Source organism: Micromys minutus (genome assembly GCF_963924665.1).
Source record: "Micromys minutus genome assembly, chromosome: 21".
NCBI lineage: Eukaryota > Metazoa > Chordata > Mammalia > Rodentia > Muridae > Micromys > Micromys minutus.
This window is the reverse complement of record NC_137956.1, coordinates 35,091,950-35,115,790: the sequence shown is the minus strand read 5'-3', so window position 1 is coordinate 35,115,790 and position 23,841 is coordinate 35,091,950. Positions and strand designations below refer to the sequence as shown.

The window sequence follows — 23,841 nt, the reverse complement described above, 5'->3', positions numbered from 1 at the left end:
TTTCCTTCCCCGCCCTTCCCTCCCTCCATCGCTTCCTGCCTGCCTTCCTTTCTTTCTATCTAAAACTGGACTCATACTGCAGCCCTGACTCACTATGTAGCCCAGGTTAGCATCTAACTTGCAGCAATCCTCCATCTTCAGCCTCAGCTTCCCTCCAAAGTGTTAGAATTGCAGGTGTGAGCCACCACAAACAAATACGACTTTTAAAAATCCAAATTAAAAAATCTTTATTTTAAGAAAGTTATTTCTGATAATCAGGCATGGTGGCACATGCCTTTAATCCCAGCACTTGGGAGGCTAAGGCAGGTGGGTCTCTGAGTTTGAAACCAGCCTGGTCTACAAAGCAAGTTCCAGAACAGCCAGGCCTATACAGAGAAACCCCATCTTGAAAAACAAAAGATGAAAAACAAAACAAAACAACCCCCCCAAAAGCAAAACACAAAAAGGAAAGTTCTTCCTGGAGCATGAGCTATCCTGCCTATCATCCAGACACTTGGGCAACAGAGGCAGGAGGATTGCCACAAGCTGAATCCAGTCTGATCAATCACTGTAGTGATCCTTTACACAACAACAACGGTGATTAAGGCTCCTCCAAACACGCAGCTCCCCATGTTGAGTGCCTTCTTGTCTCTCTTACCTTTAGTTTTTCGATCACTAAGGGGTGCCCCCACTTTTCCGTGGAGTTTCCACTTTGAGCATAGTATTCAGCTACTTCCTTAAGACAGGGAAGGGAAAATGATTAGGCCAAGTTAATACAAAATAACAGTCACAAGTACTGTGAGTGTGTATGTGTGTGTGTGTGTGTGTATTTGTGCGCGTGTGCAGACTGGCTGCCTATGAGCTGTGATTACAGGCACCTGTCACCATCCTGGTTATTAATGTCTCTTTTTAATAATTGATGGAGAATAACAAAAGTTCTGTTTGCTCATCAAAAAATTATGCTGCCTTAATGTTAGACAGTGATAGACAAAAATAATCTTATACCCAAGGTTTACATGTTCCTCTTCCAGCAACACGGTACACAGTGGATGCAGATACCCCTCAACTGAAAAGGATGAAGTGTTATCAATTGAAGATACATCAAGTCACTTCTGATTGTTTTGAAAGAAAACATCAAAAGGCTTCATTCTTCAGACAGGCCGGGCTGATGGGAGGTAAAGTTTGTCCTCTGGGCTGTGGAGGTTGACCTAGGCCTTGGTTCTCGATGAGCCACATCAGCAGGGCACAGGCTAATGACAAGGCCAGCGGCTGGACAGAGCATACATTTCATTCTATCAAAGCCAGGAGGCTTGAGAAGTAAAACCCAAGAGGGGAACAAATAGAACACACACACACACACACACACACACACACACACACACACACACACACCCTTGGAGGCACACCATGGGGAGAAAGCCCCCACACAGCTCTTAGTTTGCAGTGAAATAGAAAGAAGAAATGTCGGGTCCTGAAACCTGCCTTCACTCACGCATGGGATCCAAATGCCAGACCCATGCGGCCCTCAAGCCTCAAACTCCAATGAAGTTTACAGTGTTCTTCCAGCAGTGGCCTCAAGCGGTGGCTGGAATAAACCAGCCCTTCTGGAGGAAAGAGCTTTGTACAAAAGCTCATGTAACTCCTTCGGGGAAAATAATTCAACCCACAGTCCATCCTGAAAAATCCCTAATCACTGCAGGAAACCAGCCACCACAGGCAAGAATCAGCAAAAATAGCCATGTTTCCTTCCAACCACTGATACTGCTCACATTTACAGAATAAAATAGTTGTGGTGAGTAGATTCCAAGAAAAAAAGAAAGGAATTACAAGTTTCACAATGGGCTACTAAAACCGACAAAACAAATATGAAAGGCAACCCAAGGAAACGAAGGCCTTGGCAATGGAGCTTAAGGTTACAGCAGTTTCTTAAAGGCTGGTGGGACCGGAAGTCCGCTCACCCCCGGAGGGGACTGTGGACCAGCGGAGCAGGAGCGCACCTTCAAGAATTTGGCTAGTCTGGGGCGTCTGGTCTTTAAGAGTTCTCCAGGGATTTCTCGGACTCTCCAAGTTAGGTAACAGCAGACTCTGGAGGACCGAAGAACACAGTAGGGAGATGTAAAGGAAACTCAGAAAAGTATGAATGAGAAGGACACAGTGGAGCATGGAGCCTGAGTGCTGACTCCCACGGCAACAATGAAGAGGACAGGCGGCTCAGAGGGCACAGTTCGATCCCTAGAACCTGACTTCAAGATGCATAAACCCCACAAACCTATGAACAAATGTAATTACGATGTTAAAAAGAAATTGAAGGGTGAATATCTTCAACTACTGAGAGAAAGTAATTAACAACTTGGAATTCATATCCCAAACTATTGGCTGCTGCTGGTGGTGGCACATACCTATAATCTTAGCACTTTAGAAGCTGAGGCAGGAGGATCATGAGTTTGAGGCCAGAATGAACTAATTAGGGAGACCCTGTCTCAAAACATAACATTGAATATTAAAGAATTAGAACAAAATAAAAGTATTATCAATAGGCAAGGTACTACTTATGCCTTCAATAAAACAAAACAAAACAAAAACCAACCAAATGACCACAACAAAAGCTCCCACAGACTCTTAGCAAAGGAACTTGGCTCCAAGGGAAACATATGAGTTGCAAGAATGAATGATAGAGTAATAACAACGTGGTAAAGTCTAAATTACACTATTCAGGCTAAACAGTAACCTCTGATTTGTACAACTAAGAGAGTACAGTAAAAATACTGGGTGATAGTTCTACCATAGTTTAGAGATATATTTATGAATACAGCAACTCTGTATCAACTACTTTCTCTACCCTTCAGCTAAGAGAATTAAGGAGGTTAAAGGTCATGGTTACTGTCAAAACTTTTGTGTGTATCATCAAGTTACTGTAGACTATTCTTCCACAAACGGCACTGCTCTCGACAATGAACTACCATGTTCCTCTTGGGAAAGCAAGGCTTGCCTGGAGTCCATGCTATACAAGGCAGAGGCCTGCATCTTCAAAGGCTCCAGGACGGAGAGTGCTTGTCACACCTCCCAGGAGGTCAGTTACATCAGAAGGCATGCTGGAGTTGCACATGATGCCCATCCTAGGGTGGCCAGAAAAAGTCAGTGCTGTTGTGCTTGGTAATAAATATATCATAAAAGATGTTTATGATGTCTTCCTTCTTCCTACCTCTTTATGACACTACAGTTCTGAGAAGTCAAATTATACCTGTGTTTACATGCCACAGGAGGGTGGGTTCATCTTAAGCCATGCTAAAGAGATAGGAGGGATAATTAATCACTTCTTTAATGAATGACTACTAACTTTCTTTCCTGGAATTAACTGCCCCTAGCCCAGATCCCCATGAGCTGAGCCACCTTGGGGTTTAGCCTGGTCTTTCTGACTCAACTTTCCCCGTTCCTTTTCTTTGGATGCTGGCCCGAACCAAAGCACATTTTTTCTGGTACATCATGCGCCCTCATGCCTTAAGCGGCATGGCTTTCTTCTCTCCTCTGAGCAGCTGCTGAGGTTACAACCTGCCGGCCATGGCTGCTTTCCTTAAGTCTAATGAGATTGCCTCCAAGCTTCCATTTGGGTCCACTTTTACAAGTCTTTTAATAATGAGACCACAAACTCCACAAGGGTCCCCGAATTTACTCATATCATCTGGTGACCATGAAGAGGCTCCCTCACCTCTGGTGAGGTCATCACTTTGTGTGCCCCTCCACTGCGCTGCTTGTTCTATCCTGCCGTGGAGTGTGAGTGCTCGTCACTGGGTTTCAAAGGAAGAACTGACCTAGCACAGTTTCAGAGATGTGTTCATTTTAGGCTACTGGGGAGTTTCAAAAGGTCACAGAAATAGTCTTGCCAACCTTACTTTTTCTTGGCAAGGAAAATTACATAAAAAATATTTTAAAAAGCCACCAAGAATTTTAGTAGCTAAAGATACGTGCTGTTAAATGCTGCTGCACAACACGACACAGTATAATTTTCTAGACACCCCAGTGTTGGTTTGGCACCTCAGTTGTAATAACATTGAAAAGAATGTAATGTTTTTTCTTTTATTCTGAGAAAAGCTAGCTACTTGTCTGCCAGTCATTTCAGATTATGTCCCGCAGCTGGGGATTAGCTGTTCCGATCCTCTACAGGATGAAACTACACAGGTTGTTACAGGTATCTGAGTGGAGACATGTTGCCGCTATCAGATGTGCCATGCATCTGATGTGTACAGACATAGATTTAAAAGCTCTGCCAATACAAAGTGGCATTCCTTACCACACACACAAGCCTGGACAGCTCTCACTCCCTACACTCTGCTGGGTTCTGTGATTTTACTTTCACTGTGAGTTCTTCACACGCATTTGACAGCTGAGTGGCACTGAGTTCAGAGGCACCACAAACCCTCCCTTCCCAGCTGCAGTGCCAGCCAGGAACACCTGGTCACATTTACAGATGAAAGAGAAAACTCCTTTCTTCCCGCTGCTGATCTAGGCTTGATTTCAGAACCAGGGCTGGGTGCAGGCACGGGTGTGTGGCAGACGGGCTTTGATTCGGTGTGGGGACATAAAATCAGATGAACTGATAGGTGACCTGGGCTCTCCATTGGAAACTCCACCAAGCAGACAAAGAACCAAACAATACAGGGTGCTGCTCTAGCTCGCTCATGGTCCTGGAGCCTGGCTTCCACCAAACATAACGTGCTGTGACAGCCTTCTTCTTGGGACAGATACAGCTGCTGTTTTAGTTGACAGAGATCAGCCCAAGAAACTGGATACTTCACCGTGACTTCTCGCTGCCCCTTGCTCTTCCTGTCACCCAATCACCTATTTTGCCTTTGTGGAAAAAGCCCACTTTCCTCCCTAAGTCCTTTCAAGATGCAGTGTCCTCTATGACGATCCGCTCTTCGTATGACCTACCCTGTCTCTCAGATCTACTTTGCATTGGCTTCTCTGGTGGCCCCTTGTCTGCTCTTGTTAATTTATTACATTGTCCTAAAATTTAAATGTTCTAAAGCTTCAACTGAATTTTATTTGCAGAAGGATAATGGTGTATTCAGACCACCATATTGAACTAAAGGTGCTGTTTGCCCCTTTTGATACTTAAAAGTTTAATTTTGAACTCAAAATTGGACACACACTAGCTAGGGTAAAAGTACTCAGTGTCAATGGAGAGGTAACAATTTTAGAATTAATACTTAATTATTTTTGAAGAAACTGTATCTTTCTCTATGATAAAACATTCATAGCAAGATATTTACCAATATGATACCTATAGCTTAATAATACTAATGTCCCTATAAACACATCCTCCTTCTCAATATCATTGAGAGAATCTTGGTCTTCTGAGTTCTTCCTTTGGCTCTAGCCCAGCTCGAGAGCCTCAGAACCGCAGGTAGTTACAACGGGATTTACTGTAGGTGTACCCAACTTACTCATGTTGCAGAAGGAAGTGAGGCCACACAAACTACCCAGCACAAGGCCACCAATCTCCAGCAGGTATGGAATGGAAGCAAGCCTTTACAATCACCTCGCATGCACAGCCTGGCCCTCGGCCCTCACACACTGTGAGAAGTGCACCTTCCTTTCCTTCAGAGCGTTTATCTCCTCCCCTCACCTGTCCTTCCACGGGGTGTAAACCCTGTCTGTCCTGTTCTTACTCCCAGCTGCTCTTCAGGTGTCCAGTTTGTCATAAGGTCCCCAGTACAAAAGTCTTTCCTGGATGAATGTTTCCTCACTACAATCCATGAACTTCACTGTGACCCCTTATAGTGATAGCTTATGAGGGAAAGGAAGGGTCATATTTATGTGGCTTGAAATGACAGGCCAAAGTTCATGGCCATGTCTATTTGGGAGAGATTGTGGTCCTCAAATTCTCAAAGCATCCGCATTTAAAGTAACAAAAGCTCAAGGTGAAAGGCAACTGGGTGTAACGTTTAACTCCAATCTATGCAGGCTCTCAGAGCTCGGTCCCTTTGCCCCAATTTGCAATCATAGACTATGGAACTGAGGGAAGTGAGAGAATGGGGGAGGGCACAGGGGCGGGGGGAGGCGACTGTCAGGAAAGAACTACCTGCCGACAGTCCTTGCACACAGTACCTTTTCAGCAGGAAAGACGTGCTGCTTCATGAACTGCTTCACCCTAGTGAGAACTTCCTGGCCCCTCCTGCTCTGTGCAAACAGCTGGCTTTTAGCGTCAGCCTGTGGTAGTACAGTACTGAGAGTTCTGGGCCAAAGAAAAGAAAGGTTACAAAGGTGTTCGAAGTCATTATTATATATTTCTTAAAATAAGGCAAGGTCTTCCCAGCTATCCAAATATATCCTTAGGTGGGCTGCCATATGTAGAAGGCTTCGACTTATTCAGTTCGGGTCTGTTAGCCATCAGCGGCTCCAGGGAGCAAACCCAGAGTTTTGCAAAGACCAGGTAAGTACTCTACTGCTGAGCTATGACCTTAGCTCCATGGACTATGTTTTTATAGTATGGAGCAAATGGGGAATTGCTTTGTTCTGATCATTAAGGCTGAAGGCTTAAAGAGCTACTTAGGAAAGCACAAGCCTCACATGGCCTTGATTAGTGCAAGCCTTAGTGCGGCCCGCTGTCAAAACCACAAAAGAACAAGGAAGGTGTGTGCAAATCTGACCAGTATTCTTCACACATGTTTCACAGTTATCACTGCAGGGTGTCTTAAAGAGAACCTTAAAAGACTAATAAGAAACACAATGAAGCCCATGTTCTGCTGGAAAAAAAAATCACACAGAGCAATCTAGAAATAAGATGTAAAACAAAACAAAACAAAACTATCCTGGGGATGGAGAAATGGTTCAGAGGTTAAGAGCACTGGCTGGTCTTCCAGAGGTCCTGAGTTCAATACCCAGAAACCACACGGTGGTTCACAACCATCTGTAATGGGATCTAATGCCTGCTTCTGGTGTCTAAAGAGAGTGACAGTGTACTCACATACATAAAATAAGTAAGCAAAAAAATCTCCCCCAACCCAATTATTTCAATGTTGTATCATGGGTCAGTGGGGCTTGGAAATGTTCCTGGGGTTAGTAATATTCATCTACTGTATAAGGAGCAGGAGTGTGGCTGGAAAGGTGTTTCAGGTCCCTCAGAAATGCTGCCCTGATACAGACACAGTTTCAAAGACACTTGCAAAACGTTGAAGACAAAGTATTACTGCTAAGTTAATAAATAACATAATAATGTCACTTAAATAGTTATGTGTAAGTAACAAATATAAGAAACCATGTTCATTTACATATTTAAAAGATTATATATTCAAATTGGTAAAGAATACATTTAGTCATAAATATGGGCATTTTCTTTTCATTTTTTAGGTCAACATCTCTTTAGGTATATAGTGATTTACTAGAAAACTATCCTGACTAGCAATAGCAGCCTAGTCTCAATAGCAGAGATATAATTTCCATTTTCTTAAAGTTTTAAGCTTCCCACACCCAGTGACTAAATGAATAGTGAGGACCCATGCCTGTCTCCTGATCTCTGGGATCTTATGAGACTGGCTAATGGAGGCTGTAATTTGAATTACCCACAGCATATGCTTTCCTTACCTTTTTGATAGCTGCAATCCAGTTTCTGCCAGAGGTTGCACAGCATTGGCAGTCAGAAAGCTATCCTCAGATGAGTTATTTCCCATGAGGTATCTACTGTAGACTCCCTACAAGTAAATTAACATGGGACAATTAAATTTGATTGAGAATGGTCCCTTAGCTATCCAATTATTCTTTCCAGTGTGTGATCCACGTGGGGAGCTAAACTCATGCACTCCAGAGATGCTGGTCAAACTGCAGAGGCTGTGAACTTACTTGCAGAGGATGCTGTATGCCTCTGAGTTAGAGTCACACTCCTATCATGTAGTTGTGACACTCTAATCCAGACAAAAGTATAACTAATGACTCAAGCCAAACTTGAGAATGAGCCACTGCCCCAAACAAGGCAGCCTGCAGGTCACAAGGCCAGCACCAATCACTGCTTCCCTTCACAGAAATCAGAGTGGAACCAGACACTAATACCAAGGAGGCCATGAGATGACCTTTCCTGTTCACTATCATTTTTGATTCCTAATTTGGGTAAAACTGTCTTTTGAGCAGTGTGACCTGAATGGCAATCGATCGGCTCTTTCACAATTCTCCACTTCTGTGCTTCCACCTAACACATGCTCTTCTCGGACTCAATGGCTCATCTTCATCATCAGTTTGACTGGCTTTAGAATCATCATAGGAACACACTTCTGGTGTGTTCATGTGTGCATTTCTAGAAAGAGCTAACTGTGGTAAGAAGACCTATGCCGGATGAATCCAGGTGGCTGCCACTCTAAACAAGGGGAGAAGACTTTTCAGTCTTCAACAGAGATGGATTTTAGCTTGCTTTTCTGGCACACCCTCCTTTCCCATTGCCGTTGCATCTTCTCTCACCGACCTTCTCTGTACAAAAGAGTCATAACTCATGTGACATTCAAATTTTCCTCCCACTTAAGTCTTTTGTTGTTGTTGTAAATTCTAAATTTACATGTTGCTTACATCTGCCTTGACTTTTGAAGAAGCACAGTGGCTAAACAGTGGCTTGAACCAGAAACACAGCTCACAGCACATCAGAAAGAAATGGTGAAACTTGCTTAAAATAAGTACCTGTGCTATTCCAGCCAATTTAAAAAATGAAAGGGCCATAAAGAAATTCCAGTTAGGGAGATTAGGATCAATTCCCCTGCGAAGGCAGTATATTGAAATCAGTTCTTCCATCAATGGTATTCCTATAAAACACAGCACACAGCATACACCTTAATAAGAATGCCACAGTGAACATTTCAAAATGACATAGCAAGAAGATACAATGTGGCATGCAGTGTAGACACAGTCACTGTTGAGAAGATACAATGTGGCATGCAGTGTAGACACAGTCACTGTTGAGAAGATACAATGTGGCATGCAGTGTAGACACAGTCACTGTTGAGAAGATACAATGTGGCATGCAGTGTAGACACAGTCACTGTTGAGAAGATACAATGTGGCATGCAGTGTAAATGCAGTCACTGTTGAGCCTGTTCTACATATGGATTCCCAAGTATACTATATGCAAAAAATGTGTATTGTCACAGATTATAAAAAGTGAGATGATAAAGCCAGTAAGATGAATTAGGAATATTTTTTAAGGAACAAAAGCTTCACAAAACTGCAAGCAACTTATGTCTTTCAGCTCTGGCAATAATAAAGAGGATTTTATAAGACTGTTCCACTGTACCTGTGTTCTCCTGAATGTAAGAGCCCCGGTTTATCATGGACAGTGTCCTGGGCCAAAAGTAAAACAAGGAAAGATGGGCTAAGTCTGACAAAGGATGGCCGAAGGTCGAGAGCTCCCAGTCCAACACCGCTATAATCCGACACTGCAAAGAGGCACACGGGACACACTGGCTTCAGAACAAAGTGAATAAGCAAGCAGAGGACACAGTACAGCCAGCACTCACATTTCCATCACAATGCAACACAAAACACAGTTTGTGGTCTTTGCCCATGGCGGTGCATCTCATTTATGAAAACCAAACAGCATCAACTGTCTAGAGCCAAAGCCTCTGGTTCCACTGCTGGCTGCCAATCCCCCAGCACTCTGCCCTGATGTCTCCGCTAACAAACAGATGCAAACACAGCTCTGACCTCTCGGCCTGGAGGAACTGAGGTAAAGAAGAAGTCTTAGGCGAGGAAAAGGGGTCACATCTCAAATGTAAATAGAGAGTGTCTAATAAAAAATCAGAAAAAAGAAATATACTCAAAAAGAATACAAGAAAAGAAGAAGTCTTAATGATTAATTATATTTATATTTTAAGAATTAATGTAGAAGTGGGCATTTGCTCTGGTGATGAAAATAATTATATATGTATATATATATATATATATATATATGTATATATATATAAAACAAATAGACCATTACAACAATAATATTTTAAAGTAAGTTATATAAAATAACCAAGAGAGAGCTAATCTCTTTGGAACGTCTTCTGACCTACACACACACACACACACACACATACACACACACCTCCAATATAAACATTTTAATTAAATAAATACTAAAGAAAACGGTTTTTGAATTAACTGATAGTGGTCATTGTCCCTGCAGAGTAAAAATGTCAAACTAAGTCATGCAGGAATCATGGAGCCTGAAAAGGGAAAATCAAATGAGTTCTCAAAGGAGGTAGAAAGGGCTGTCAGAGCCAGGGCTTGGCAGGCACTCACAGAAGCTAAGATGGAAGCAGAGGAAGGAAGTGGAAGGGAAGTAAGGTGGGCAGCAGCCATGAACCTGGCCGGTTAGTTAAGACTTTTGTTGAGGAATGCAGAGGACAGACTCTCAGGCCCTCTCTATATTACCTTTCCGTAATTTTAAATGTAATTTCACTTATGTGCATGTGTGCTTTGACTGCACAGACTTGCATCCCACACATGCAGTGCTGAAGAAGCCAGAGGAGACACTGGTTCTCTGGCGCTGGAGAGCAGCCAGTGTTAACTGCTAAGCCATCTCTCCACCCAGGGGTTTTTATTTTGAACTGCTCACGTTAGTCCACTCGGGGCCATTTCTTCTGTGCCTAGTTGTATAGGTTGTTTGGATAGTATGTTGTCATGCAGGTCTAAGATTGCTCTCTTGCTGTTTGCCAGTTACCTTTCCTTTCCGTCTGTTTTATTCTCGTTAAGGGAAATATGAATGTTTCTGAGCACAGAGTTGCTCACCACTAAATGCCTGTTGATGTGAATTATGCTAGCCATGTTATTCCATGAAGCTGGTATTTTCAAGTATTAGATCAAAATTTTCGACAAGAGTGACACACGGAGATTGCCAAGTCCTGCTTAAGTGAGGACTGTGATTCTGTTTAAGATTTGGACCAGCCCCAAAGGCAGACAGTCTCATGTCATAAAAGCCTTGGGACTCATCTCCAGAGGCTTTAAGTTGGAGACAGTCTGAGCTGTGGGGACAACAGTCTGGTCTGGGTTCCTTCACTGGGGGAGGCGGGTTTCCTTATGCAGTCTCCGGTCAGACAATGTGTCACACACATGGCTCACGGTACCTCTTTGGGGTGAAAAACTATGTTATCCAGCTTGAAGTCTCCGTGAATCAGGCACTCCTCATTGTCATTATCTGGCAAGTTCTTCATAAGCCACGTGGAGAGCTGGTCCATGGCGGGAATGTTCTGATGGGCAGAAGCCTGGTACTGTTTTGTCCAGGTGGACACCTGGAGGTTTATAAACCAGAGAGTGACAGAGGTAAAGAGAGGATGCTCTGAGTCAGTGACCGTAAGACTAGCCCAAGTCCACCTTACTCCTGAATGCTTAACCAACCCGTTCACATGAAACTCCCAGCAGCCTGAAACCCCAAACATTCAGGTGTCTGTTACAGCTTGCTCCGTTTTACCTACCTAGGTTTCTATTGGACAAGAAGTAAAGATGCTGGCATAGGTGTCAAGAATGGTCTTCACTTGGTAACTACTTCATGAAAGAAAGAAATGCATACAAATAACCTCCCCAAACAGAGATAACTTCACACACACCACATGCACAGATAATCCCCCCTTTCTCTGTCTCTTTCTCCTCTCTCTGTCTCTGTCTCTGTCTCTGTCTCTCTCTCTCTCTCTCTCTCTCTCTCTCACACACACACACACACACACACACACACACACACACCCCACAAGCAGACAATTTCTCCCTGAAAGGGGGGCAATGAAGGCTAGAAAGAGCTTTTCCCATTAACATCCTTTCCCTCACCCACAGAGCATTTTAAATGTACCAATAAGAGTAGAGCAGACTTTACATTGCTCTTAGAACTAGAAGCAAACAAAACCCATTTATCCTCAGAGTCCTCTTACAAAGGAGACCACATTATCCAGCTGTTCAACCCCCTTCATTGCCCAATGTCTGCCTGCTCAATTTAGTACAACAGAGCAAAGGTCTTCAACTTTGGGGTCTTACTGGCTGGGATTTACCTGTGGAACTTACCTGTGTATTATTGGGACAGTATAAACCTCAAATTCCTCATCTGCAGAATGAGGATAATAGCTGTGTCTCATGAGTTTTGCAGAGATTTAAAAACGAGGATGTCTATCGCTCACTTGGCACCCAACACAGCACAAGTGAATGCTCTCATTCCCCCCAAAGGACGTTCTTATGATGGATGCAGCCCATGAGAGCCTGGTCTGGCTTGTGTTTGGTTTCAAGGGTCACCATCCCATTCTTCACACTCCTCATTAGATCCTCCCCACCCCCAAGCACAGGCAGGCCATGCCCATGTGCTGGACATACAGCTCTTGCAATGAACGCTGAACAATTTACCAAAGGGTAATAAACTCAGAAATCGACCATTTCCCAGCTTCATGTGTATGAGACTCATGAATGGGTCTCTTAGAAACAACCACAAGCTTCTTTAGGGCAGGAACCTATTCCTGACTTCTTAATATATTTAAAAAAGTATCTCACAAGCATTAAATTGACAAAAGCTTAATAGATAACTTGCTTAGCACAACTCAGAAAGAGGGAACTGAGAAAATCTACTGGTAAACTGAGTGAAAAGCAGGAATGGATGCTTTTACTAAATGTAGGTTATCTTAAAAATGAACTTAGTGGGAGGGGAGATGGCTCAGTCAGCAAAGGGCTTGCTGGTAAGCATGGGGGCCGCAGCCTGGGCCTCAGAACCCACAGGAAGAGAAAAAAGTAAGAAAAGGAGGAAGACAAAGGAAGCCAGCCAGGCAAGGTGGTAGGTACATGCCTGGAATTCTAATACTGAGGGGGAGAGACTGGAAGACCCCCAAACTCACTGGCCAGCTACACTGGTCTAAGCAGAAAGCTTAAGGTCAACCAATGAGGTGCCTTGCCTAAAAAATAAGGTGGATGGCTCCTGGATATGAAACCTAAGGCTAATTTCTGGCCCTCATTCCATACCTATGTGCCATACTATATGCATACACAGGTTCATCCACTCAACACACACACACACACACACACACACACACACACACACACACACACACAAACATGGTTTACTTTGACTAGTCATTCATAGTGCATTATCTCTGAGACCGTGAAGTACTTTTTAACATAGGCAGCTTACCTGCCTTTTGCAGTAACCGACTCCAGTACCATATGTGTCCAGTTCCAGTGAGTGTACATCCAGAGAATGTAGCCAGGCCAGGGTCTCTACCACACACACATATATAGCTGCACGCTCTGCTGGCGTAACTCCAGGAATGGAAAAATCACGAAAGATCCGACCCTATTAGAGTGATCACAACGGCCAGTTTTAAAATATCTGACAGACAAAATCAGCAATCAACAGAGCGTGTTAGGCATAGGCTTGTCTGTGCAACATGGATGTGGATACATCCCAAAGGCAAAATTCAAGGACATGCCCGAGTGAGCCAGAAGGCTTTAAATTGCTTATAACCCACATCTTCTAATAAAAAACAATTCGAATTTGCTCTTAGTGGTTTGTTCTTTCTGTGTGGAAGAGCTCCCCCTCTCCTCGCCCAAGAACATATACATCTCCACCTTCCTGTTTGGCTACAATTGTTGGTAGCTCTTTACTGCCACCTAGAGGAGTGTTAAAAACAAGTTAGTGATATAAAAGCACCAGCCAAGCAAGATTCCTTACCTGCACGTGTTCCATCACATAAAATTCCGTTCCGATGATGGAAGCATCGTTGCAGAACAGCAGAGGCTTGGGAACAGGAAATCCAATGGAAAACAAGGCTTTCTGGACCTTGAATTCTCTATCAATCTAGATAGGATTATAAAACCCAGAAACAGAGAAATTTAATAACTACATGTGAGCTAACCTTAACTAAGGCTATTGGCTACAACATGTGTCAATAAGTAACCCAGAGCTGACAGTAACAATTCCCTTACATAGGAAGCTTCTTCAGCCATCGCAATGACAGATCAGGCCATCCCTAAAGCATCATAATTTAACTGGGGTAAAAGGATGGGCATTTGCATGAGGCTTAATACTGGCTCTTGTAGCAGAAAGGCCACAGTCTGGTTATATTTCACAGGTTTTGTTAAGGGCATTTCTGTGTTCTCAGCAGCTCCCTGCATGTTGGCTTCACCTCTCCCTTCACCATTCTCAGGAGGCTCAGGATTGAGTTCTTCTAGTCAGACCCAGGAGCTGGAGAAGGAAGGCAGTGGTCGTGGGAAGGGAAAATCACCTCTTTCTTCTGATTATCAAGGGAGGAGCAAACTTCCCAGGAAGGGGCATGAAGACACTTACAGGTCTGTTTTGAGGACCCAGGTAACTCTGAGGGGAACCAGGAACCCAGAAGCAAGTTGATATTAAAGCTGGAGCCCAAGTAAGAGAAGAGGAAAACTTATATCCTGGGGAGGACACATGTGCAGACCCAGAAAGGACCCAAGGGCTTGGCTTACAGCAGAGCTGTAACACGGGTGAGCAAGGATGATTTGAGCATGTGGAAAGTACCTTACTCCAGATGGGACAGGGTGAGCGAGCAGTTCTAGGGAGGGGAGAACATTTGCTCAGCTTCAGTTCAAGGAGTAACGCAGTTATGGACTAGGGAAGTAATTAAACCCAAAGAGAGAACCATCCGTAGTTCCAAGAGCTATTGAGAGAGATGTGTCAGGAAATGAGGGGGTGATAGGGAGTTGGGGACAAGGGGTTAGGGATTACAACGCAGATGGACAGCAAAGCAGGGATGCTGTCCTTTAAAACACAGACTTGGGAAAGCTGAGGAAGTTAAGACAAGGTCCACGGAGCTGTGCTTAGGCTGAGAGCAGGAGGTGTTTTGCTGTTCTAGCGGGACATACTCAAGAGGAGACTCAAAGAGGATTGCTTCTGAGGTAGACATTTCTAGGCAGGGTGGGGGTGGGGTGTTTCCTTCAGTCATGCCATATTGACATTTACTAAAATTACCCAGTTTGCTTTTTTAAAAGCATCCAAGTTACTTCATGTTTTCTGGAGTATGGTGGAGCCAGGAAAATGGGCACCTGTGTTCCAGTTACTACGATAGCAAACCCACCCACAGCGGTCTTTCCCGGTGAATGAGTGGAAAGCACACGACTCCAGTACCACCCACACATACAGAGAGTACTGAGAACATTTTGCAGGACTTGCAGGAGGTTCCCTCCTGCTCCCTACCTATCTCGAGATAATTTCTGTTTTTGCAACCAGGAAGATTTAGATTAAAAATTGACTGGCGAATCATGTTTGTATGCATTTATGAGGTATGGCATAATAACTTGGTTTATGTATTTACTGGGTTGTGAACAACTCAGAATAAATAGAAAACTTGATTTGTAACAGACATCTTTTATAATTTCCCATGATGACTCTAAACCCTAAAGCCTACTGTACAATGACTGTTTAGGTCTTTCTCTTTTCTTTAACCCCTGAATGATTATAAGATGACCAAAGTAACTATATTAAACTGACTTATCAAGTAAAGATCATCATTATCGATAACTGTTGGTATGCAGGGAAAAGAAGACACCTAGAAATGAGTAGCAATGAACCTATCCACAGGGATGACAGTGTAAACGCAGCTGTAGCCTTCAACCGCAGATCCTTTTTAAAACAAAAGGACGCGAAATTAATTAAAAGTGAAGCGCACTTGCATTGGTCAGTGATTGTGATGAGGCCTTCGAATGCAGACTAAATTGTTCTTGTGCTTTTCTGAGGCAGTGACCTGTGGTTGAAGAAAGGCTCGCTGCATTTCTGTGCCATACCTTATGTGCTTTGGGAAGAAGAGAGCCGGGTGGTTTCTTCCTGAGGACATACGCTTGAGCACCTTTCTGAAGAAAAAAAGTTGGGTTTGACTGTCCTGACCTAGGGGGGAAAGAGAAAGGTTTCAAAGGTCAATTATAAACATATCTCCTTCCCGAAATCCTACTGAAGTCTCAGAAAACTCAGGGACAAAATACATGTATCTCAGCGCCGTGCTGACCACGGTGGTACGGCCAGCAGCGTGGGCAGGCTGCCACAGCAGTGCGCGCAATTGGATTTCAGATCCTTCTTTTTTTCTCTGGTTCTTTGTTCTACAATCTCTTCTTGCACGATTTCTTAAGCACTTATAGCTGCATATAAATATCTAGTTAATCCTGAAGTCTGTTTAAGTCTCTCTTCACTTCAGAAGCTGCAATTTGCTTCCCCGTAGTCTGTCGTAAACCCATCTCAGTTCATCCCGCAAGCTTTCATCATCTTTCCACCTATGTTGCCCTTCTAAGGCCACTAGCACAAGCCGTGACAAACTTCTACCTCTGTCCACTCCTTCTCAAACTCCTCTGTGGCCTCCTGTAACTCTTCAACTTCTTAACACTGTACTGTTGTGGCTGGATTTCATATATTTATCTATCTCTATATCTATCTATCTATCTATCTATCTATCTATCTATCTATCTACCTCTATCTATCTATCTATCTATCTATCTATCTACCTCTATCTATCTATCTACCTATCTATCTACCTATCTATCTATCTATCTATCTATCTATCTACCTCTATCTATCTATCTATCTATCTATCTATCTATCTACCTCTATCTATTTATCTATCTATCTACCTCTATCTATCTATCTATCTACCTCTATCTATCTATCTATCTATCTATCTATCTATCTATCTATCTACCTCTATCTATCTATCTATCTATCTATCTATCTATCTATCTATCTACCTACCTCTATCTATCTATCTATCTATCTACCTCTATCTATCTACCTCTATCTATCTATCTATCTATCTATCTATCTATCTATCTATCTATCTATCTATATGAGGCTCTATCTACATGTACAGTTGCACACCAGAAGAGGGCATTAAATCGCATTATGGATGGCTGTGAGCCACTGTGTGGTTGCAGGGAATTGAACTCAGGACCTCTGGAAGAGCAAGCAACCAGTGTTCTTAACCACAGAGCCATATCCACAGCCCCCTAAATTCTTTTTCTAGGTAAGTCATTCTGTTTCGTGGCTTCCAATACCTACTCTGTCAACTGCTCCCAAACCTGTCTAGACCAAGTCTCTGCCCTGAATCTATACCCATCTAGTTACTCTAACAATTCACTTAACTGTCTAAAAACCATCCTGAAACTTAACAAAACAGAACTTTTATATTTTTTCAATATTAGTAGCATTTCTTGTCACTATGACGAAATGTGTGTCGGAAGTAGTTTATGGAAGGCAGAAAAAAAACCCTTTTATTTTGCTCAGGGTTTCAGGATATATGTTCTATCTCATGGGAAAACATGGCATAGTGGCTTAGTCTGTGGTGGCAGGAGATTGCAGCAAATGCTTCTAACATCTTGGCAAATAAGGCATTGGGAATACATATGACCTTCAAGGCCTGGGCCCTGCGACCCACTTCTATGAGCTAGACCACATGTCCCAAAGGTCCTGTTGTCAGTGGTCTGGGTATTTCCAGGTTTTGGGTATCTTCAAAGAGTGCACATCAGTGTCAGAGCAGCAAGAAGTTCTATAGAGAGACATGGCATAGGGTCTCATACAAGGAAACAGTGGGCTACTTGAGCAAGGGTACCCTAAAGCAGCACTTACTGTTTGGGGCTTCCTTGTGTGGGTTCAGGAAGAGGGTTGATTGGTTGCTAAGGGCCATACTGAGAATGGTTCTCTGCTTTGACAGCCTTTACTATGAATATACTTTCCCACAATGAACTTGATTCCACTCATAAGCACATCCAATCAAGCATAGGCATAAGTTGGTAAATACCAATTTGTAGATTGTCCTGAAGCTGTTTGTATTTCAATGTAAATTCCACTTCTCCAAGAAGGGCTGCCCAGTCACGTGCTCAAGAGGTGACTTCATCTGAACCTTCCCATTTTAATTAGTAAAATAAAAGCCAGTGACTGGGCGGGGTGAGGGAGGTGGAGAGGGCAGAGAGGTCTGAGGAGGTCAGAGGATGGAAGATGGAAGTTGTGGCAAGGTGGAGTTTCCCAAGGACTAGCTAGACCCAGGTAATATTGATTGGTGTTAAATAGCTATGAACATTAAGGATTTTATAGGTCTAGTATCTCATATAGAAGGGCAGTTTGTATCTTTGTCTATTTGATATAATCTTGTGTAGAAGGTTTGTGGATTGAGAGTTGAATACATAAACCTATATAAAAAGCTATCAGGCTGTAGAGTTGTGTTTATGTTGAGTTTTGGGGTAACCAACACCCTGGTAGAAGGCGGAAGGCGGGCAGAGGAAGACTGCCAAGGGAAGGAAGTTGTGTGAACAGGGTTGGGCCATGGGCAGCTCGGGCCGAGCGGCTCAGGCCGAGTGACAGAGGTGCGTGAGGCTCTGTATCAGGGCCGGGCTTAAGGAGTGAGACCTCCTTAAGTGAGATAAACCAAATTTTATATTTTTAATATTTACTGAAATACTAGCTCTCCCTAAAAGTTCACTCAGAGGATACAAGTTGTTCTTCGGTGTACACCCTCCAAACTAATCCAGACTGGATGGGCCTTTAGCATCTAATTCCAGGATACTTTCCATATATTCTGAGACACATACGAGTGGACACACCAGGCAAAAAATTCAGTAATCAGGGAACAACCTACTGCATTATCTGGAGGGGAAGGTACATGGAGCTTGAGTCAGGTAGGGGTCCCAGGTACAAAGTGCATCACTAGAAAGTGGCACTTGGAGTGCCAAGTGCTGAAACTTTGCCTACATTTGCCTGCTTCAGTTCCACCAACTAATGAAGACAGGGACCAAGAGTTCAAATGCACAAGCCTGCAGGGACATTTCACGCTCAAACCATGACACCCTGTATGGCCACCTCCATTTTGACCCCATACTTAGTTACCACAGCAAATAAGAACAGCCCTTATCTCTTCCCTTCCAACCTAATCAACTACTACTCACTAGTATTCTGTAACATAGTGGCCTTGTTTCCACCTTTGTCCTCTTCAGCCAACGCTTAACACAGCAAGCAGAATTTCTGTTCAAAACAATGGCAAATTATTTTCTCTTCTACTCAAAAATCTTCAACCTTTCCTACTTCCACTCAAAGCAAAGGGCAGATTCCTTATGACAATCCAAGGGGCTCCCCCGCCCCCTTGCTTACAGTGCTTAGTCCACACTGGTCTGTATTCCTCAGCACACACAGCATGGTTCTCAGCCCTGGCCTTCGATACAGTGGTCCCCCTGTCTGGAAAGCTTCCATGGTCTCATCCCCTTTAGTCTTTGTTAAATGCTACCTCCTCAACACAACCTTCCTGCCACGTCCTCAGCATCTTCAATCACCCCACAGCACGTACAAACCTGCGCATAATATATAGAAATCATCCTTCTTTGTTGTCTATCTTCTTCAGATAGACAGAAGTTGCAGATGAGCAACCCCAGTGCTGGGTATGTATTATACACTAAGGCTAGATGACACAGTTGGTTGTAATGAGCTATATAATGTTTATATTGCTGTTTAATTATATTTTATATTCCCCAAATGACTTAATACTTGAAAGCTCTAAGAAAAAAAAGAATGTTTGCAAAATTTGGAAGACGCATAATAGCTGCAGCAAAGCAACATCACATTCTCTCTCAAAGACCTCAGCAGGTCTCCGAAGGACTCTGTCTTGAATTTCATATTTACTGTTCTCTTAAAGTTTTATGTGGTTTTTGCTTTGCTACTTTGTGGTTTTTTTTTTTTCTTTCACCCTTTCAATTCTCTAACACTTGGTAGGAGAGAAAGAAGGATAGAGGGGAATGGGGGTGTTCCATACCTTGGATTAAAACAAAAACATATTTCCATAATATTTATGTGTTTTTTAAAAGATACCAAAATTCTCATTACAATGTACAGCCGTGGTTGAATAATTTTCACTGATGGAAGTCCAGCATGCAAATGAGCAATTTATTCTTCCATTCTGCTCCTAATACATATTACTGTGCTTTAAAAAGTTTTTCTATTACAAGCAACACCATGAATGTTCTATAGACTATTTCCTGATATCCTGGTATGAACTTTTCTTGACTCTAAGAAATAATATTTCTAGATGACTAATACCCAATATATACAAGGAACTCAAGAAATTAGATATGAGAAAACCAAATAACCCTATTAAGAAATGTGGTACAGAGCTAAACAAAGAATTCTCAACTGAGGAATACCAAATGGCTGAGACGTACCTAAAAAAATGTTCAATATCCTTAGTCATCAGGGAAATACAAATCAAAACAACCCTAAAATTTTACCTCACACTAGTCAGAATAGCTAAGACCAAAAGCTCAGGTGAAAGCAGATGCTGGCAAGGATGTGAAGAAAGAGGAACAATCCTTCATTATTGGTGGGATTGCAAGCTGGTACAACCACTCTGGAAATCAGTCTAGTGGTTCCTGAGAAAATTGGACATAGTGCTACTTGAGGACCCAGCTATACCACTCCTGGGCATATATATCCAAAAGATGCTCCAACATATAACATGGAACATGTTTCACTATGTTCATAGCAGCTTTATTTATAATAGCCAGAAGCTGGAAAGAACTCAGCTGTCTTTCAACAGAGGAATGGATACAGAAAATGTGGTACATTTACACAATGGAGTACCACTCAGCTATAAAAATAAAGACTTTATGAAATTCTTAGGCAAATGGATGGAATTAGAAACTATCATCCTGAGTGAGGTAACCCAGTCACAAAAGAACACACATGGTAGCACTCACTGATAAGTGAATATTAGCCCAAAAGCTCGGAATACCCAAGATACAATTCACAGACTACATGAAGCTTAAGAAGAAGGAAGAGCAAAGTGTGGATGCCTCAGTCCTTCTTAGAAGGGGGAACAAAATACTCACAGGAAAAAATACAGAGACCAAGAGTGGAGCAGAGAGTAAAGGAAAGGTCATCCAGAGACTGCCCCACCTGGGGATCCAGCCCATATGCAGCCACCAAACCCAGTCACTGTTGCTGATGCCAAGAAGTGCTTGCTGACAGGAGTCTGATACAGATTTCTCCTGAGAGGCTCTGCCAGAGCCTTACTGATATAGATGAGGATGCTTGCAGCTAACCATCAGACTGAGCATGGGGATCTCAATGGAGGAGTTGGAGAAAAGATTGAAAGAGCTGAAGGGGTTTACAACCCCATTGGAAGAACAACAATATCAACCAACCAGAACCCCCAGAGCTCCCAGGGACTAACCACCAACCAAAGAGCACACAAGGAGGGACCCATGGCTCCAGCCACATATGTAGCAGAGGATGTCATTGTGTGGCACCAATAGAAGGAGAAGCCATTGGTCCTGTGAAGACTCAATTCCACAGTGTAGGGGAATGCCAGGGCAGTGAGGTGGGAGTGGGTGGGTGGGGAAATCCTCATAAAAGTAGGAGAAGGGGGAATGGGAGAGGGGGGAACCCAGAAAGAGGATAACATCTGAAATGTAAATACATACAATATCCAATAAAATGCAAAAAAGAAGTAATATTTCTGAGGCAAGAGGCACGCCTTGTCTTTCTGACCTCATTTATACAGGATAGTGTCAAGTGTTGGTCAGTGGTAGCTATACTGGCCCATACTTTAATGAGTATGGGTCATTAAAGACATAAGATTACAAATACCATCATAAACTATTCCTGGCTTATGTGGCATTGGGGGATTGACCTCTTTGCTTCATGCATGCTAAGGGGCACTCCGCTTACTGAGGCAGGCCCATAGCCTGCATGACAGTTTCCTTAGAGAGCATTTCACAGGGATAATAACTATCCCACCACAAGCCCTTGAAGTCTTTTACCTGTGGATCATCCCATTTCTCCCAAGTTGATTCTAAGTGTCTGCACTGTCAAATAAGTTCTATAAACATGTGGGTGTTTTGTGGGCTCTCTATCTCATTGACATATTTAACTAATGATATGTCACCTTAATTCAGATTCCCCACTCGTTTTTTTTAATGTTTATGTTAACCCTTTGGTCTTTCACATAAAATTTAGAAGCAATTTTTTTTTCAAATTAGAGGAAAAAAACCAGAATTTTGATTGACATTGCCTTGAATCTATAGATCAGTTGGGACAAAAGCAAAATTTTTCAATACTGACTTTTCCTGCTCATGTATGTTATTCCTAAGGTTCTTTAAAAACTCCTGGTAAGGATTTTTTTTTTCCTGGTCTATAGAAAGGTCTTGCACACCTTCTTTTAGATCTTTTTTTTTTTTGGATTTTTTTAAAATCAGAACTTTTTGGGTGTCATATTTCAACTCTTGCTAAGATATAGAAATGATCTATATACATTTAACTTTAACAAGCGATTACCTATGTAGCTCTTGGCTTTTCAACACATGAAGCAAGTAGTTTCTACATTTTATTTCTTGGCTGTTTTCATCCTGTTAAAAAGTTTGACTTATATTGTAAAAATGTGTGGGTTTTTTCCTTTATATTTATTTATTTGGTGGCACATGCGTGGGGGCCAGAGAACAACATGCAGGAATTGTTTCTCTCTTTCCACAATGGGTTTCCATGGGTTATCTCAGGTTGTCAGGCTTGGGAGCAGGTGCCTTTACTTGATAAGCCATATCACTGGCCCACACTTTTAAAAGAGTCTCTTGAGATTTTTGTAGTTTTAGTGTGTCTTTATTTTTATATTTTTCACATGTTCTGGAAACAAATGTGTTTTCTCTGTTGAATATGTACTTCTATACATCTATGTTAAATCAAGCTTATATATATATATTTTTTTTTTAAAAAATCATTTTTGAGAACAAGGATTGCTACAATGCCCAGACTGGCCTCAAATTCACAATCATTTTTCCTCAGCCTCCAGTTTCCAGAGATCTTTAGATTATTGGAATTAAAGCCATGTAGCACCAGGCTTGGCTTCAGAAGTACTTTTTGTATCACAACTAATTTCATTTATTGAGCATGGATTTGGTGAACATTGGCTTAATTCAGAATTATTTTGAACCAACACAGGGCTACAGTAACTTGAGGATATATAACCTTTATCTGAAAGCAGGACAGTAATCTGGCCAGATTCCAGAGTGGACTAGTCATTGAAGTTTGAACTTTGATTTGTTTTAGTCTGTTTACAACACAAAGCAGTACATTTAGAAATGTCAACTATTCCTCCTTTCACCTCTCTACAGATATTTCAATGCGTAAGCCCTTTCACCTAAATGACTTCATTTCCTTTTCAAGACTAATGGGAACAGGCAAATGTTATAAGAAAGAAACTTTGATCTCGGTTAAATCAGTTAAACCCCCAGATAGAAAGGCCGGGCACAGTTTACTGAAACCATAGTAAATGGTTTTATACTGGAACTATATAAAAGTTAAGAACTATTGTAAAACACCAGAGTAAAACCAGATTCACTTGTCAGTGGGGAAAGGTACTCTCAGAGTCGTCACAACCAGTTTAATTCCCTTGCTTCAAGTACTTAGGCCTCAAGTGGTGCTGAAAGCGGTGAAGTAGAAGGTTTAGGATCTAAATTTGTATATTTTAGCTGGCATTATTAACCTAACCTCAAGTGACTGAGGTCAATTAAAAAAAAGGACACCAACCCCTCAGAAAATACAGGAAACGTCCTTGCAGGCGAAGAATTCGCGACCGGGCAAATGAGACACCCACCCAGGGCCAAAGAAGAAAAGCGCCAAGCACAGACAAGTTCCAGCAGAAGTCAAAGGCTATGGTTGATACCTGTATTGAGTAACGTTCAGCACAGCCTGGCGATCTGACCCAAAGCCGGGCAAGTGCTGATTCAGGTAGGCCTCCAAGGACTTGATGTCGAACTTGTGCTGGGGTAGCACCTCCACAGTGTCACTGATGATATCCATGATTGCCACAGTGTACAGAGACGAGGAATCCACAGACTGTGCAGAGAAGTAGTGCCAAGACAGAAGATACTAAAGCTTGGGGGCGT

At 42.5% G+C, this 23,841-nt stretch overlaps 1 protein-coding gene across 1 annotated transcript in view; it reads right to left on the bottom strand.

Moving 5' to 3' along the window:
• The window catches only part of ACAD11 (acyl-CoA dehydrogenase family member 11), a 56,828-nt gene extending 33,004 nt beyond the window's left edge, over positions 1-23,824 (bottom strand). Inside the window, exons 1-10 of the mRNA XM_080934834.1 lie at positions 23,619-23,824; positions 15,724-15,823; positions 13,640-13,765; positions 13,100-13,261; positions 11,067-11,231; positions 9,251-9,392; positions 8,641-8,762; positions 7,564-7,670; positions 6,088-6,214; positions 638-715 (exon numbers count right to left, since the gene is read on the bottom strand). Of these exons, the coding sequence (XP_080790960.1) occupies positions 638-715; positions 6,088-6,214; positions 7,564-7,670; positions 8,641-8,762; positions 9,251-9,392; positions 11,067-11,231; positions 13,100-13,261; positions 13,640-13,765; positions 15,724-15,823; positions 23,619-23,755 (1,266 nt within the window). The 5' untranslated portion in view covers positions 23,756-23,824. The remainder of the gene's footprint in view (positions 1-637; positions 716-6,087; positions 6,215-7,563; positions 7,671-8,640; positions 8,763-9,250; positions 9,393-11,066; positions 11,232-13,099; positions 13,262-13,639; positions 13,766-15,723; positions 15,824-23,618) is intronic.
• Positions 23,825-23,841: the final 17 nt, after the last annotated feature.